This window comes from Ambystoma mexicanum, chromosome 12 (assembly GCF_040938575.1).
Source record: "Ambystoma mexicanum isolate Mex_15411 chromosome 12, UKY_AmexF1_1, whole genome shotgun sequence".
Lineage (NCBI taxonomy): Eukaryota > Metazoa > Chordata > Amphibia > Caudata > Ambystomatidae > Ambystoma > Ambystoma mexicanum.
In genome coordinates, this window is record NC_090936.1 from 73,203,178 (window position 1) to 73,219,890 (window position 16,713).

Sequence of the window (16,713 nt, forward strand, 5' to 3'; positions counted from 1 at the left end):
ATCTTGGGATTCCAAAATACTGAATTAGGGGACCGGGTTGCAGGAGTTTCCCCCTCAATTCAGTATTTTGCTTTGTGGGGATCGCGGGGGGTGTCCACTGTATACACATGTGTTGAAGTACAAAATGGGACCCTATTGGGTTCGAGATTTTGGTTTTCGTGATATTAACGTACATCCTTTTCTAGGTTGACAGTGATTCGCACACTGGGGGTGTTTTGTTGTTTACAGGTGGGAGACCTTCAGTGTGCGGGGTGCTTTGGCCAGGGGAGGAAGTTTGCGAGTTGATTCAAGAGCTGTACAGTTGCACGTGTTGTTTTTTTTTTACATTTTTTTATTTTTTTAGTGAGACCGCTGATTGTGCTGCCATTGGGAGTGACAGTGGTTGAGGTTGTTAACAGACAATGCACTTTCTTGCTGTTAACTTGGATGTTATGTTAGACAATGTAGAGCAATGTTTCCATCCTCCTTGAGCACTTTGAAACACTTGCCTTGTGTAGAGGCGCTTTATAAATAAACATAACCATACCATTACCATGCCCCGTGCTTTCTTAGGGATACCTAGGCGAGCCAGTCATAAAAAGGCACTCACTACCTCATTTCTGCACATGCACACAGCACACCATTTCTTACTCGCCAAGAGTCAATTGTCACTAGTCGATGGCTAGTGGAGAGTGCACATTTTGAGCCCTGCCCGGATGTGAGACAATGTGTACAGCAAAATACAGACCACTTTCGTGCATCATGTTCTCAGGGACAGCCGGGCAGGTGGCAATGTTTCTTGGCATGTCCTTTTGTAGCCTCGGCCCATGACGGGTTGAAGAGAATCAGTGCTTTTTGAAGCAACCGTGCTTGCACAAGGTGTTTTATCTTCGGCATATTTGTACCAGTCCCTGAGCTCTCACAGCAAGACCAGCAGCGATTTCGAACGGCAGGACTCGCACCGTAGTGAGTCCTGCCAAAATACTTACACTGTCCACAACGCAGGATGTTTTTTAAGTTGTTGCGGTAGCTCAGTGGGTTACTCCCCTCCTGCTGAGATCCGCATTCCATGCTAGCTGTTCCTCCCGAGGTCAAGGGGGGAGCGAGGGGCGACAAGGAATTACGATTACAACACCTGTCCTTTGCAGCAGTTTGAAGCTGCACACCTGTGGCAGTAGACGTAATAAAAACGCTGCGGTGGAATTGTTTCGCATTCACCGTGCACCAAATGGATTAGGTTGACTGGAGAGTGTTGGGGACGCTGTTGTCGGTCGGGCGAGGCCTACATTTCTGCTCAGCTGGTGTTTTACCAGCAGCTGGACACAACAGGACAGACAAAATGGGCCTTTATTTGCATGCCTGTTTCCGTGCCTAGCGCCTAGATAACGCGCAGCAAGCACAGTAGAGGCATCCATCCCGCGCCTCCCTGTTTGTTTTTCAAACACAGCGGTGACACGTCGCAGGCCAGCCCCCCTCGGCTGCCCCTTTCAGGGGGGCAGCCCTTTTCTAGAAGCTCAAAGGACATTGTCTGTGGGCTGCACCTGTTGGGGGCTAGGGGTTGCTTGAAAGGTCGCAGCCTTCAAACAGCGCGCTCGGAAATGGGGTCAGCCTGACTTTTGTTCGGGGTGAAGGGAAGCCAGTTCCGTTGCCTGGGTGGCATTGAAGCGGCTGCCTTTGGCTTGCGAGGCGGGTACTGTAATCTGTGGTGTGCTCACATATGGGACAGAAAGACTTGTTTGGCTCCATGGCGGGTGTATCAAATTGTATGTGAGCTATTTAGCTAGTTTGGACTCCCCAGGCCAACTAGGGCAAAACAAACAGGCCTTTGTGGCAATAATTGGGGCTTAGCAATGTGCGTAAAGGAGCATTAAGACACACGTAGGAGGCCTATAAAGCAAAATGGGTTCTCGCTATTGGGGCATACATTTTAAATTAGCATCTCGTGTCCTTATGACCTACACTGTTAACCGTGACAGGACTATTTTAATACCACAAAGTTTGGGACACATGAAGAAATAACCCATGCAGGCTGGTTGTGGGGGGGGGCGGGGAGAATGTGGGCGGTGTACTGGAGAGAGTTGCGTTTGGGGAGAGGTGGGATTGTGAGGGACAGAGTGTGCGAGTGGCAGAGAGATGGTGTGAGGGGGGGCAGGAGTGTTGTGGAGCGATTATGGGGTTGTGTGGGAGAGAGAAAGCGTGGGAGAGTTGGGGTAGAGTGAGTGTGGATTGAGCGAGTGCGGATGGAGGTTGGGAGTGTGTTGCGAGGGTGGGAGAGAGTGAGGGTGTGGGAGAAAGGAAGCGTGGGAGGGTCGGGGGAGTGGGGTAGAGTGAGGGGGGGAGGTGGAAGGGTGAGGTGAGTGTGTTGCAAGGGTGGGAGGGTGTGGGTGGCAGATAGTCTTAGTGTGGGGGAGGGGTGGGCACTCATATCATTGTATTTATGTTAAAACCATAAGAGTTCGCAAAAATGGGGATTTTTTTTGTACTTCTGTTTTTGAAATGATTGATTCTTGTGAAAAGAATCAGGTGCAAAGTTTGACTGGTTATTAGAACCTGCCCCTCTCATAACTACATCAAAGGAGTTTTTTGTATTAACATTGTAAGAAATGTGGTTAACTGCACACCATCTACTGCATCAATTAAGCATGATTGTGTCTTGACAACAATTCGCCTTGCTTACACCGAAACAATAGGACCAATCGTATGCACGGTTTGACTGTACAACAAGCCCCCCTTTGCTTTTGGAACCATTTGGGACGTGGACTAATTTGACAGCAATATTCGTATTGCACGTTTGCAATGCATCTATCATTGTTGCTTGGTAAACAAATAAATACACTTGTGCCCATTCCACTGGTTAGTTGGTGGTCTGCCACCTGCCACCCTCCAAATGTTTTGAACTACAACTTCCGTCAGCCCCCGCCAGCACAGTCAATGGTGTGGGAACTGTGATTTGCTTTCGAGTGCTTTTCGTGCCATCCTGTAGCCGTTGATGCTGTAACGAGTGTGCTTGCGGGTTGTGTTTTTCAGAATCGCTGCTTGATGCCCCCAGAGTGTTGGATTGCCTCTGCATAACCATGCCCCTGGTAATGGAGCCGGCGGCTGGCAAGCTTGCCTTTGGGTGCCAGAGGAGCTCGGCGTCGGACGACGACTCCGGCTGCGCCTTGGAGGAGTACACCTGGGTGCCGCCAGGTCTCCGGCCAGAGCAGGTAGGTGCTGCCCGACTGGTACTATACGCCTCCACAATGTACATGATGATGGGTTATTTTACATCGGGTATGGGAAGTGCCCTCATCAAGGGTAAACATGTCAAGTTGCAAGACACCAGCCTGTCACTCAGCGCCTCAATCAATCCTACGCATGCGCACAGCACACCTTTTCTTACTCGACCAGAACCAGTAATCAACTTGGGCGAGTGCAAAGTTTGCGCTCTGCCATGAAGTATGATATTGTTCGCTGCCCTGCGCTTAGGTGCAAATGTGCTATGTTAAGGAGCTTTTCTTCTGCCCACCCCCCCCCCCCCAATCACCAGAGCAGTGGTCTCGACCAGACGGCTGCATATGGGCGTAGAGGTATGTAGTCCGTGTGCTGGCGGGGAAGGCGGAAAAGGTGAGAGAGAGAATAGGAAAAGCGGCTGCAGTGTAAGCAGACAAAAAACGAGATGGACTGGAAGATTCCACCATTTTGCAATTAGAAAAATGAACTATTGTGGTAAAAATATGTATTTATCTTAGCATTATGCATCATTAAAATAGTCATATGATCTGTTGCTGCTGTCCACGTTCTGAAGCTCTTACAGATCGAGTTCCCAAAAATTACTTGCACAAAGCACCACTGGCGCAGCGGCCCCTTAAATATTAGGAATACATATTGGTTTGTCCTTCAGACTAATTACAAGGATCTGTGATGGGTAAATGGGAAATCTTTGCCGAGTTTTCATGGGATTTTGCCATTGGTTGTATATGCGGTCTGATGCTGTTAATGACGTCACACTGTACGGGATATAGCGGGCAGACCCATGTGGTAAAGTGCTGCAGAGTGTTCTGCATAAGGGGCGATTGTTCCCGCTCTTGGCGGATACAGTAGAGCACAGATGACAAGGCCCTAACCTGCCTGTGGATATTATTTTTGTGCTTGGGGTGAAAGGTGACATCCCATGTCCCGCAGTGCCGGGGGCACGAGGTTACTCTTTTGGACTGATGGTCGTCGGCGTGGGTTGTACAGGAAGGGAGCGGAAATAAAGGATGCCTCTTCCTCGGGACCATCTTGAAGCCACCTGTGGCCCGAGGCAAGGAGCCTGCTACGCCCTGGCCAGGTGGTCTCAAGCAGCTGTTCAACCACCATTTTGTATGTATTTATTATAGTCAATGAAAGCCAGGATGTCATTTTCCAACGGAAATGGCGTCCAGAGTATAGATTCCAGTATTACCCAAATTGACCGAGCACAACTGAACGAATGGCCTAATTGGTCAAATTTTAATGGTCCTAATTGACATTTTGCACAATTGACCTTTTTTAAAAAAATATATATTTTTGTTTGTTTTTGTATTATAAAATACAAGGGGTTTGAGTGGGGGGGGGTGGAGTTTTTTTTGGATTGGATAGGGGTCCCGGGGGGGGGGGGGGGGTTCCCCCCGCACGTATGTACTAATTGACCTTTAAAATGCAGTCAATTGTGCAGTGCATAAGGTCAATTGTCATTCGGTCAATTCGTATACAACTTAGATGCCAGAAGATAGAGTCAGGTGGCTCTATGCTCTATGTGGTTTCATGGATAGAATGGGAGTCAACCTGGTGTAATATAAAGACCAGGGAGAGGGCATACATAATATTAGATTCAGGAACTAGGACCAGTATTTGCATACGGGCATATGTCAGTGAAGTGGGCCTAGAAGAGAGAAGCAAAAGTGTAATGATTTCTTTTTTTGGTAGGGTTGGGGGTGAATCCTGTGAAGTGGGGCTAGCAGATAGGGGCGGACGATGGCGTATAGGCAGTTTCAAGATATTAGAAATCCTTGCCAATCTTAGTGACGGTCAGGTTGGGTAATGGGAACAAAACTGGGGGATGACTTTGGCTCATTTTTACACTTGCTCCTCTCACGGCTGTTCATTTCCCCGAGGATCTTGTAGCACGGGGCCCAAGGTTCTTTCTAATCGCGGCTTCCCCATTTGACAAACGTGTGACCCAAAGGAAATTGCTGAACTTTACACTCCCCTGCTGCAGTTTCCTAGTCTGGTTCTTTGGAGCAACAAGTATAAGACTTTTACTCATAAGCCTGGCCTACGAGCCTCCCCCTTCCAGTACCTTCAGGCTCACTCTTTCTTCCCCCCAATACTCCATACACCAACCAAGGCCCACGCAGCAGCGACCTGCCCAAACTACGTTAATCGTTTCACCATGTTACATGCCCACCCGTATGTATACTAGCAGGGTAAATCTCATTTGTAGGTAAACAAGCATTTTGCCGACAGTCCCCAACAGATCAGTATTGTCACCTTGCCTTTCCACCCGCTTACACTGTTCCTCCCCTCCATTGTGCAGAATCAAATGCCAAGAAGCCACTGACACGGAAGAAGTCGTGAACTAGGCAGCTCGTTCACATTACAATGTTACTTGAGTTAAATGTGATTTTCTCAACTAAATACGTTGAAGCTCTAAAGCTTCTTCATAACAAATTGTTTGTGGTGCAAATACCTTGAAAAGGCTGGTTATTTAGACATCTTTTGCCCCATTTTAAACAAACCTAAGTGTTGATACGAGTGCTGGGTAACCAATTTCGGGTTATCGAGTGCACATGACAAAAGTGGCCTTCCTACCAAGTCTTTCTTGTGCTTGTATCTGTTCAGAATCAAAAGTGATACAAAGTAAGTTCATGAGCAATAGGTTTCTTTGTTATGTTGCACGCTCACAGAATGCATCTAGGACATCGGGTGCAGGAGATGAGGGCAGGATCTTGGGTATTACAGGGAGAGCCCACTGGCTCCCACCACCCACGCGACATCTCTCATTCCACTGCCCTGGGCGGAACCCAAACCAAATCCCAATATTCTGGGCTCCTGCATATGCGCATGACGCACATTCCATGACATCACAGATTCACATACACAGACAAACCAGGATACAACAGTGAGCTGCGTCTATTCCGCCCTGCTCCACAGCATTACAAGTCGTGCTCTACAAAACCCAGTTACATCACACCTCATCACACCCTTGTAAAGTCACCAGTTCGAAAATCCCACTGGGAACCCACCATTCCAACCCAATGATAGAGGAAAAAGAATAAAAGTTTAAAATGGACAGATGGGTCTAAAAAGGAAGGGTTGTGTAGGAGCGGCCTGGGAAGGTGACATCTCCCCCCTGCCAGTTTTTAAAAAAGGGTAAAAAAAAAAAGGGAATTTGCAAAAGAACATTTAAATGAAGGGACTGTAGAGCCTCATGCACAACAAAGGGCCACTTGAATGTATGACTCTCTCTTAAGTTTGTAGGCCCAAGTAGGGGGGGGGGGGGCGGAGGGGGGAGTTGCCCAAACGTGGATCCCGTTTTCCAGGTTGTATCTGCGCAACCTAGCGGCACAGCGCCGATGAAACCCAAACAAGGCTGCAGCTGCTTGCGGTCCCACTAAAAGCGAGGCCTATCAGTCTGACCTGCGCTGCTTCCCCATTGGTGGCAAGGCCAAGACTAAATTACTGCTGACTCGATTCAAAATGGCGGACTAGAAAGTTGCCCAGAGCAATGCCAGGGGGTATGATTAATTTGAAACCTTACATCATAACTCTTGGGTTTCAAGTGGGCAGTGCATCAAAGTACACAACACGACACCAAGTGGTGCTGTCCTGCTTATTCCACTTTCCAACTTAATAAGCACATAGGACTTGACACAAACATGATGGTTGTAGCGGTTGCTGCTCAGCCTCCATCTGATCCCTTCAGTTTTTGACTTTGTTGGTCCTTATCAACACCAGTGAAAGCGTGCAGGGAAATGCCATTTTCTTCAAAGTGAACTTGCATCTGGTCGAAAGATTCCGCCTCCCTGGAGGAAGATGACCACGGGTTCCAAAGCGTGGGCTTCAGATGGAAGCAATGAAAGCTGAACCCGCACAGCGGGGGGCGAGAGCTCAGGCCACAAAGCCCCCCCACCCCCCCCCCCCCCCCCCACCCTCTGCTTTCAGTCTCACCAACGTGTAAAATGCACGCTGCAAATTAAAGCCCTTTATAAGGGGGCTGCCCCCTGAATAGCCTTGCGTGGTAATTGTAGAGGGGGCGCTGGCATTTCAACAGGCCTTGTTGACTCGGCCTGGAAAGGAGGCGGGCATAATGACGGCATTAAATGTGCATAATTTATGGCGCCCCTCTAATTGAGACTGCAAGTTGCATTCCAGAAGAGCAATCCGGCAGCTGGGTGCGACTTCTCTCGGGGGTAGGGCAGCGCTGCTGAGTTAGCTCATCTGGCAGCGGTAATAAGGTCAGGGCGGTAAATCCAGCCCTGCCTTCCCCCTTCCCAGACACTCCATTGGTCTTCTGTATTCACCCGGGTATATTCGGGGTCCTAGAAGTGACTGCTTGGCCTCCTAAGCTTTGTTCTCTCACCCCCACAGGTGCAGCTGTACTTTGCCTGCCTGCCGGAGGAGAAGGTCCCATACGTGAACAGCCTTGGCGAGAAAAACCGAAGCAAACAGCTCCTGTACCAGCTCCCGCCGCACGACAATGAGGTAAAAGGGCGCGCATCCCGGCGCATTCATTTACGGGTCATTTTGTACAGTGCAAAGAGAAGACCTGGGCATTTCGTGTGGGCAGCCGGGAGGACTCATTAAAGCCTTGTGTGTCCTATGGGAGGGCACATTGTTGGGTTGCCAATATTTGCGCTGCCATTTTAGCTCTGCCAGTTGTCTGGGAGCCATTGCCCTCTTGTTGGCGACGCGGGAACCAGGGCAATAATACTTTTATAGTGTATGCAGCCACCCAGCAGTTACAGGGTGCCGTGAAATTCCTGAGCTGGCTGGGTCCTAGAGCCCGGAGTGTGTACACACCACACTCAGCAAGGCCTCTACTAGCTTTCGCTGTAACCCAGGGCATAGCGATTGCAATTGCTGTTGCGCAAGCAGCAGCTGGTTTATGACGCAACGAGTTTTTTGCATTTATATCCAACTATCGTTGAGTTGGTTTTTGTGCGCACTATATTTGGTTTCCAAACGGTAAATACTATCTACAAAAGTAGACCAGCAATTTTCACATATATCATTAACCCAACTGCAATGTTCCGCCATTTTGACATGAATGGATAATGCGAGATGCCGGTTTTTACACGGTACGCTTGTAAGTAACTTTAAAAAAAGAATGAATGAAACATCTACTGTTGGTTGGAAAATCTGGCTGATCCGGGTTGGGAAAATAATCCATGCGTCTTGTTCCTTTGGAAGGTGCGATACTGCCAGTCGCTGAGCGAGGAGGAGAAGAAGGAACTGCAGATGTTCAGCACTCAGCGGAAGAAGGAAGCGCTGGGGAGAGGCTCGATTCGGCTCTTGTCCCGGGCCGTCATGCACGCCATTTGTGAGCAGGTGAGCGCAAGCCACGGTTTCTTCCGTTAGCTAGACTAGGCCAGCAGATATGGTCTGGCAACCCCAGGGAGCAGCGGCACGGTCTCTGAGCACCGCGCCCACCGGGTTCCAAACGTGGATGGCAAATTGTGTGTTTGTGTTGCCCGGCCGCCAGTGGATGAGAAGTAACACTTCTCTACCGGATCTAGATAAATCTGTCACACATCGACTGTGGGGTGTATCGGGGTGGGAGCCAAATATCACCAAGTTTTTGTGCTTGCGATCCTCCAACTGAAGGAGTGTGTCCCGGCCGCCATCTCAAGGTGATAGTCAAAAGAGCACACATCAACCGGTCTCAGTGTGACTACTTCTGAAGCTCAGGGGGGCGCAGATCCAGCCCGCGGGGTCCTAGAACATGCAATCACAGCTTATGGCTGCAGGTCTTGGAACACAATATGACCGAATGTATCTTGTACAACCAGGCAAGAAATACAGATCCTTCAACGAGTTAAAAATGTGCATTGTAAATTTATGTGAGCCAGAGTAGGGTGGAAACCAGGCCTTTTTCCAACCCGCAATCACCACAGTTTAGTCAGCTTGCCTATGAGCCCCACACTTTTATACAACACTGTCACCCAGGCCAAGGTTTCCCCCCCGTGATGGCCCTCCCAGTGCCGTGCGGGAGAAACCCTCCAGCTCCTTCCACACTGGATTGGGAAGCTCGGGCTGTCGCATCTGCGCCTCCGGCACTTGAGAGACCATGAACGCTACCACTACCGCCTTTGGTCCCGGCAGTCCCATAGACCCATCCCTATAATGTTGCAAGGAAATCCTTGCCCCCCTATAAGCACTAGGTTAGCAGTAGCCAACTCAAGCTGTGGTCTGGCCAGTGACGGCTTTAGCAACCAATATAGAGCTTTCTCTGCAAGACGCTTGCGTAAACCAAACTGTTTTCAACATAGGAAACTTGTCCAATCTTGGACAGATGCCTGCGTTATCCAAGCCAGGCCTCAATAATAAAAGCCAGGTTTTAGAACATATATAAATGCACATCAGTCATTGTTGTCTTGGTCGAGGATCAGTTACCAATCATGCGTCATTAGACTGCTCTATGGTTCACTCTTGTCCGAAGAGGTATTTTGTTTGTAGTGTAAGTGGGAACATGTGGACCTGTTTTAATCTCCTGATTTTCCCTTAGCAGTGTGGAGAGAAGATAAATGGAGGTGAAGTGGCGGTGTTTGCGTCCCGGGCTGGGCCCGGCATCTGCTGGCACCCGTCTTGCTTTGCATGCTCCACGTGCAATGAACTTCTGGTGGACCTCATCTACTTCTACCAGGATGGAAAGATACACTGCGGCCGGCACCACGCAGAACTGTTGAAGCCACGCTGCTCTGCCTGCGACGAGGTAATCTCCTCTGACATTGGCACTGGTCAGAATTCAATGAAACCCATTGGGCTTGAGCAGACCCACTACCTGGTATTAGGCATTTATATGGCGCTCTATACATCATTGGTAAGACCTCAAAGCGCTGGTAGGTTGAACACTCTCGGGGACCGTAGTCCAGGTCAGTTGAGAGAGGAAGGGGTAGTAGAGTGCATGGGTGCACCAGTTTGTGTGCAGCTGATGTAATTGTCTGAACGTTGCTCATTCTAGCGTTAGGTGTGGTGGTTTTCATATCAGTTGAATGTGTGCAGTCTGGCGGGTGGACATCCAGAATGGTTAGGCTGCCTTAGGCCTGAAGGACGCTTATGTGAGCAGCTGGGCCGGTTTATCATGGGGTATATAGCTGCGTTTTATTAGAGTGAGGTGTCCATGGGTTATTGTTCGTATGTGAGCAGCAAGGCCAAATTGATCGAGGGGTATAGCTGCACTCTAATTGTGAGGTGGTGGGCTCATCTTAAATACCCTCACAGGCTCAAGAATGCAGAGTCTGTACTTCCATCTGTCAAACTCCTGTGGAATTATTTTATGTAGCAGACGATTGCATGGTATGTAGGTCTAGTATCGGGGGTCTGCATACTGTGGGTCTTCTGGTGTTTTGGACTTTGTCTACCATGATCCGTCTCAATTGGCTGTACCGGTTGGGGTTGATGGGAGTTGCAGTCCAAAACATCGGGAGAACCAAAGGTTGCGGATCCCTGATGTAGTTGGTCCATCAGCTTCAGAAGCCTCTATTGAACTTTTTGATATGGAGACTGCTTTATTAAAAGGGGGAACATCTCACTTTGAAGTTAGCCAGAGTTTTGGGTATTTATCAGCGATTCTCCACTCACACTATAACTGCGCCATTCTTATTTTGTGGTACCTAATGCCCAAAAAATATCGGATATATTCACCTTGACCAGTCCCTTATATGTTCAGATGCTACTCTTTCTTTCTTGGACAGTCACCACCTGCAAAGTTTGAACTAACAAAGTTGTTGTGTTTTCTAGATTATTTTTGCGGACGAGTGCACAGAGGCGGAGGGCCGCCACTGGCACATGAAGCATTTTTGCTGCTTTGAGTGCGAGACTGTCCTCGGCGGCCAGCGATACATCATGAAGGATGGGCGGCCGTTCTGTTGTGGGTGCTTCGAGTCTCTCTACGCCGAGTACTGCGAGTCTTGCGGGGAGCACATCGGTGAGCAAACTGGCGTGAAGTGCTCCTTGTTTATAGCGGATACGCTTTCCTTCTTGCCAATGAAAGCAGCCTGCCTCTTTCCATGCCACCTGCTTTCCGTTCACTGTTCCTCCACGTTGGCCGTTCTTACAATCTTGGTATTACTCTTGGCGCATTTTCATTGAGGAATCGTTTGAAACTTTCTTCTGAAAAGTTTTCCTTTGCAAGTTTTAGTATAAGTGCTCTCATACAGGACAATAACTCTTACACAAATGTGCTTGTACTTGTGCTGATGCTAACATTTGCAGATCATTTAGATGAAAAGGATCTATTTTAAGTATTTTCTTAATTTCATCTATTTCAAAATTACGATGAATAAAACGAGAACGAAGCCACAATGATTTCATTTAAGCGTTCCCCGGATCTTGTATACACACCTGGAAACTATTTCTGCAAACGTTTCTCCTTTGATACATAAGCAGTGTTCTGCAATGTTTATTGTTGGGTTAATGAGTGCCACCAAAGGCGTGCAGCTCCTATCCTGGGGGCGTGATGGATTTAATCACTTTCTCTTTCAGAATGTAAATATTGATAAGATTTGCCCGTGATTTTCATTCTAATTTGTTGCTCCTGAAATAGTTTTTTTGTGATTATTATACACAATTAGTTACCTACTTTTTTGCTTTCTCCCTCCACTTTGCTCCTGTTCTACAGGTGTGGATCATGCGCAGATGACATATGACGGGCAGCACTGGCACGCCACCGAGACTTGCTTTTCTTGTACGCAATGCAAATCGTCCCTGCTGGGGTGCCCTTTTCTCCCAAAACAAGGGCAGATCTATTGCTCAAAGACATGCAGTTTAGGAGAAGATGTTCATGCCTCTGACTCTTCAGATTCTGCGTTTCAGTCAGCAAGGTCACGAGAGTCTAGACGGAGCGTGCGTATGGGGAAGAGCAGTCGGTCCGCTGACCAGTGTAGACAGTCGCTACTATTGTCCCCGGCACTCAACTACAGGTTCCCTGGTCTCTCCATTTCCGGCAATGCTGATGACACCATTTCCCGGAAACTGGATGAATTGAGCCTTTCAAGGCAAAGGGGCAGCTTTGACAATGATTCCTTTTGGAAAGGACGAGGCGAACAAGAACCGGAGGGCCCCGAAGAATGGGCTGAGCATGAAGACTACATGACCCAGCTTTTGTTAAAGTTTGGAGACAAAGGTATCTTCCAGCAGCCCAGCGAAGATCTTCGCTCCGGAGAGCACTGGATTTCCGACAACCTGCTTAAAGGCAGGGGAGAACTGAGAAAGAGCGACAAGAACCAAAGCCTGGCCAGCAAAAAATACGAGTCCGATATGTACTGGACTCAGTCACAAGACGGACTTGGTGATTCAGCGTATGGTAGCCACCCAGGCCCTGCCAGCAGCAGAAAAATTCAAGAATTGGACATAGATCATGGCGCTGTCGGTTATAAGCACAAGTCGACACCATGGTACGAGGGTTCCCTGGAATGTTTGTCCGAGGATCTAAAACAACAAGAGCAAAGTGTTCGAGATTCCATGGATTCTTTGGCGTTGTCTAATATCACAGGTACCTTTTTGCAATACTCTTCAGCTTGTATTAAAAAAAGGGTGAGCATGGCATAGGTTGGTATAAATGTGTTGTGACTCAGAAGCCACCAATTTGTAGCGTTAGCAACTTATAGTGCTCAACCTGGTTGGTGCATGCAAAGTTGGATAAATGGCCCAGCAACTGTTGCAGTGTCAACAACTCAACATTCTCCCGATTCGTTTCTTGGTCCATTTCAACTTGATTAAATAATTGATCTGTTTTCTTCTACTGTGTGGCCTAGCCAAAGGTCTGACGTTTGCTCTTCCTCTACAGCCAACTTGCCTTTAGTGTAATGGAACATTTCCCATATATGCACCGTAGAATGCAGCTATGGCTATGCCCATCCAGTCTAGCATCGCACATAGACATCCACACTGAAACACCTGACGTACCGCAACAGCTCTGCCACTAGCATACAGTGACTACCAATCAAAAGAAAATGCGGTATAGCTGGCCACACACCGAATCTTCAACAATTGCAGTCTATCGCAAACCACCAAGTCCTAAGCCGGAGAAAATGCACACACGCATCTCTCAATCCAAAACTCTTAGAACTTCCACCACATTGACTACGGTCACAGAGGGCATTCCAGCTACGAAGTGCATTGAGGCCATACAAATGGGGAAAGATCGCTATATAAATAACACAATACAATACCCAAATGATGTAGCTTTGAAGTAGTGGTGTAATTTGTTTCCGCTGTGCAACCTTTTCTATTTCTCCATTTTATTGTGCACTACTATAGAAGCAACCTAATTCGATGTGGAAGAAAAAGCATGCTTCTTTAATTATTATTTCTCATTTTAGGAGCCTCGGGAGATGCAGAAGGCAAGCTACGGCCATCCCTCTATTCTCTACAAAGCTTCCAAGATATGGAAACCGAAGACTGTGAGAAAATGAGCATCATGGGAACCATGAACTCCTCCATGCTTCACAGGAGCACCGAGTCTTTGAAAAGTTTAAGCTCAGAGTTGTGTCAGGAAAAGCCAGTGCCCGAAGAGAAACCAGTGCACGTGTCCGTTCTCAGGAGGTCGAAATCTCAGACTAGGCCACAGCAAGTCAAGTTCTCAGATGATGTCATTGACAATGGGAACTCTGACTACGTTCGACAGCCACCAATGAGTGAGCGGACTCGTCGGCGAGTTTACAACGTTGAAGAGCGTAGCCAGCGGCACAGCCACCATCACAATCGCCACCGGCGGAGCAGGAAGTCGCGCTCAGACAATGCGCTCCATCTTGCCTCTGAAAGAAAGTCTCCGCCGAAGGAAAGACGTCAATATGCTCCAAATGGTTACGATAGACTTTTTCAAAACAAAACACCCCATGAGGTTCAGGCATACATTCAAAATGCAGAGCGATTTGGACAATATTCGCATTCCTCATCTGGGTACGCACTCCAAAACCAAAACCAGGTGGCTAATAAATTCAATGCACTGTACGGCGAGGATGACGACTCTTGGTGCTCAACTTGCTCCTCGTCGTCTTCCGATTCGGAGGAGGAAGGCTACTTTCTCGGACAACCTATCCCCCTGCCCCGGCCGCAAAGGTATCAGTACTATACAGATGACCTTTCTCGGCCAACAACTACACTCTCAAGTACTCCGTTTGGCCAAAGAACCACAAAGAGCAAGAAAAAGAAGGGACACAAAGGAAAAAACTGCATTATTTCCTAGACTTTTGGCGAATTTCGACCTTTTTACATTGACTTCTGGGAAGACCAGGCATTTGAACTTTGCAGCTACAATCAGAACCGCGCAGTTTATGTATTTATGCAATTGACTAAGTTAATTTTGAGTGCTTTAGCAATGTAGCGGATATTCCAAATGGCGTTTGCAATTTAAAATGAAAGCTATTACATTTTTCTCACAGGCTCTGCCCGGTTCACTTTTTTATGTATGGCGGGTTGTCCAGTGCACTGCAGCTTTATTTGGCAAAGCTGGTTTTTGAAGCCCTGCATTTGAATTTCATACAATAGATTCATTTACATTATAAACACATAAAAATGGAACCCTAAACCGAATAGACAAAAATCTCATTCATCGTACCCCGGAAAAAAGAAGTTCTCATTAACAAGAGCAGTAGGGAAAGTTTATTGGTTTGCTTTATTGTGCGGGCAAACGCATTATTGCAAGTATTATGCAGGCCTTTGCTTTTCCTGAATTTGCTGTTCACGCTGGAAACAAAGCCAACTCTTGTCTCTTAAAACCCCATTAGCCCATTTTTAACAGCACCAAGTATTACACGCGCTGCAGTTAAACAAAAAAAAAATCACAAATGTTTATGTTTATAATGTACCATTTATTAGGAGTGTATTCATAATTTAACAATGCAAATATTAATGTACATATTGTATAGTACAAATTTAAAAACCTGATATTTTTATATCCTTGAATTACAATAAGTGAGCTGCGTGTGAGAATGGGGCACGGACCAGCATTCGTGTTAAAGTGCTTTTTTCTCTCTCCGGGGTTTCATAGAGCTTGGCTCTTAAGAAATCTGTATCATTTGGTGATGCAAACCCCTCCTTTTGTCCATTGCTTAGTTAGCAAGCCCCGCCCCATGCATGGTCAGATGAAGTAAATTGTGCAAGTGTTATTTATGTTTTAGAAATTGTAGACTGTATAAATGTAAAAAAAACAACAACCCCGGAATATATCGGTACAGCAAACATGCAATTTCAATGGCTGTTATTTTATAAACTGTTGTATATTATGTGCTTGCCTCAATTTGTTTCTTTTAAATGGTTCAATCAAATTATTTTCATAATCTATACATAATTTAAATTACTTGCAATTTAGTAATTACACAGAACATACATTTTAGATATATTCATTGAAATACCCTCAGTTGAAGGGGTCGAAGCACAAGACATAACCACAGAAATCCAGCAGGTTGGACTTGCCCCAGGCTATGTGCTGTCCATGACAACACCTCTGCCACTAGGATACATTGACCACCACCCGAAATGAAACCAGTATAGCTGGCCTCACGTAGTAGACTCCCTCAACAAGAGCAATCTATCTCCAACCCTCAGCAGCACCCACCCACCCACGTGTCTGACCGCTCTCTTGGGCTGCTGAGTTGAGCCTTGCCAGTCACCCCAGTCTTAGAACGGCAACATGAACACATGCCTCTCCTAAACTAAACTCCCTAGAATTTCCCACCACATCGACTACGGTCACCAAGGGCATTCCCACTGAGAAAAAAAAGCACATTGAGGCCACACAAGTGGGGAAAGAGTGCTATATAAATAATACAATACAATATCAGACTTTGCAGTCACTGACATGAAGTGTCCTGTTGGAAATGAACAGTTGGGAGTCAAATTGGGGCTTTCTTTTATGCAGTACAAGGTTCTACTGTTTTTCCTTAGTGTCCAGTGGGAAACTGGGCAAGCACATAGCATCTAATTATTGATCTTGGCATTATCCTCAAACCGGTTGACAAATGTGATCATTCGTGGATATGGGCAGACAAGACTGTATTTAGATGGCCATGATACACCTGCAATAGATCCCGCACTGGAGGTGACCAAGAAAGTAGACACTCTTCTTAAGTTAACAGAAGGCTGTAAAATGGTTTCCTCAATTAAGATGAAAAGGAACTTTTAATAATGAAATATCCTATGATTTCAACAATCTATATTCGCCCCAAAATACATGACAAAGATATTCAATTACGAGAAGGCGGGTTCATTATGAGCGGGACTTGATGGGTAACTTAACTAGATACTTAACTAGATACTGATCTGAACTACATATATAGACACACAAAAGACCATTTGTCTATGGATTGATCTCTTATGATCAGGACTCAATGGACATAATAAACCATCTTAAGGACGTGACCTGGAAAACTGATTATACATTAGTTCTATATGATGTAAAGTCTCCAAACAGCGCAATTGAACATAACCCAATATTAAATACAGTCCATTATTGGTCAAAATATCCATCTCCATCATTGTATTCACACTAGAAGAAGATTAAAAAAT

General features: G+C 46.8%; 1 protein-coding gene across 5 annotated transcripts in view; it reads left to right on the forward strand.

The window, feature by feature from the left end:
* The window catches only part of PRICKLE1 (prickle planar cell polarity protein 1), a 168,679-nt gene extending 153,248 nt beyond the window's left edge, over window positions 1-15,431 (forward strand). For 3 of the 5 annotated variants that reach the window (XM_069628023.1, XM_069628020.1, XM_069628025.1), the window contains exons 2-8: window positions 3,007-3,185; window positions 7,573-7,686; window positions 8,395-8,532; window positions 9,710-9,916; window positions 10,945-11,131; window positions 11,825-12,697; window positions 13,527-15,431. In XM_069628023.1, the coding sequence (XP_069484124.1) occupies window positions 3,054-3,185; window positions 7,573-7,686; window positions 8,395-8,532; window positions 9,710-9,916; window positions 10,945-11,131; window positions 11,825-12,697; window positions 13,527-14,392 (2,517 nt within the window). In that variant the 5' untranslated portion in view covers window positions 3,007-3,053 and the 3' untranslated portion in view covers window positions 14,393-15,431. The remainder of the gene's footprint in view (window positions 1-3,006; window positions 3,186-7,572; window positions 7,687-8,394; window positions 8,533-9,709; window positions 9,917-10,944; window positions 11,132-11,824; window positions 12,698-13,526) is intronic. The other 2 variants (XM_069628024.1, XM_069628022.1) reach the window with 1 other exon arrangement.
* The last annotated feature ends 1,282 nt before the right edge of the window (window positions 15,432-16,713 follow it).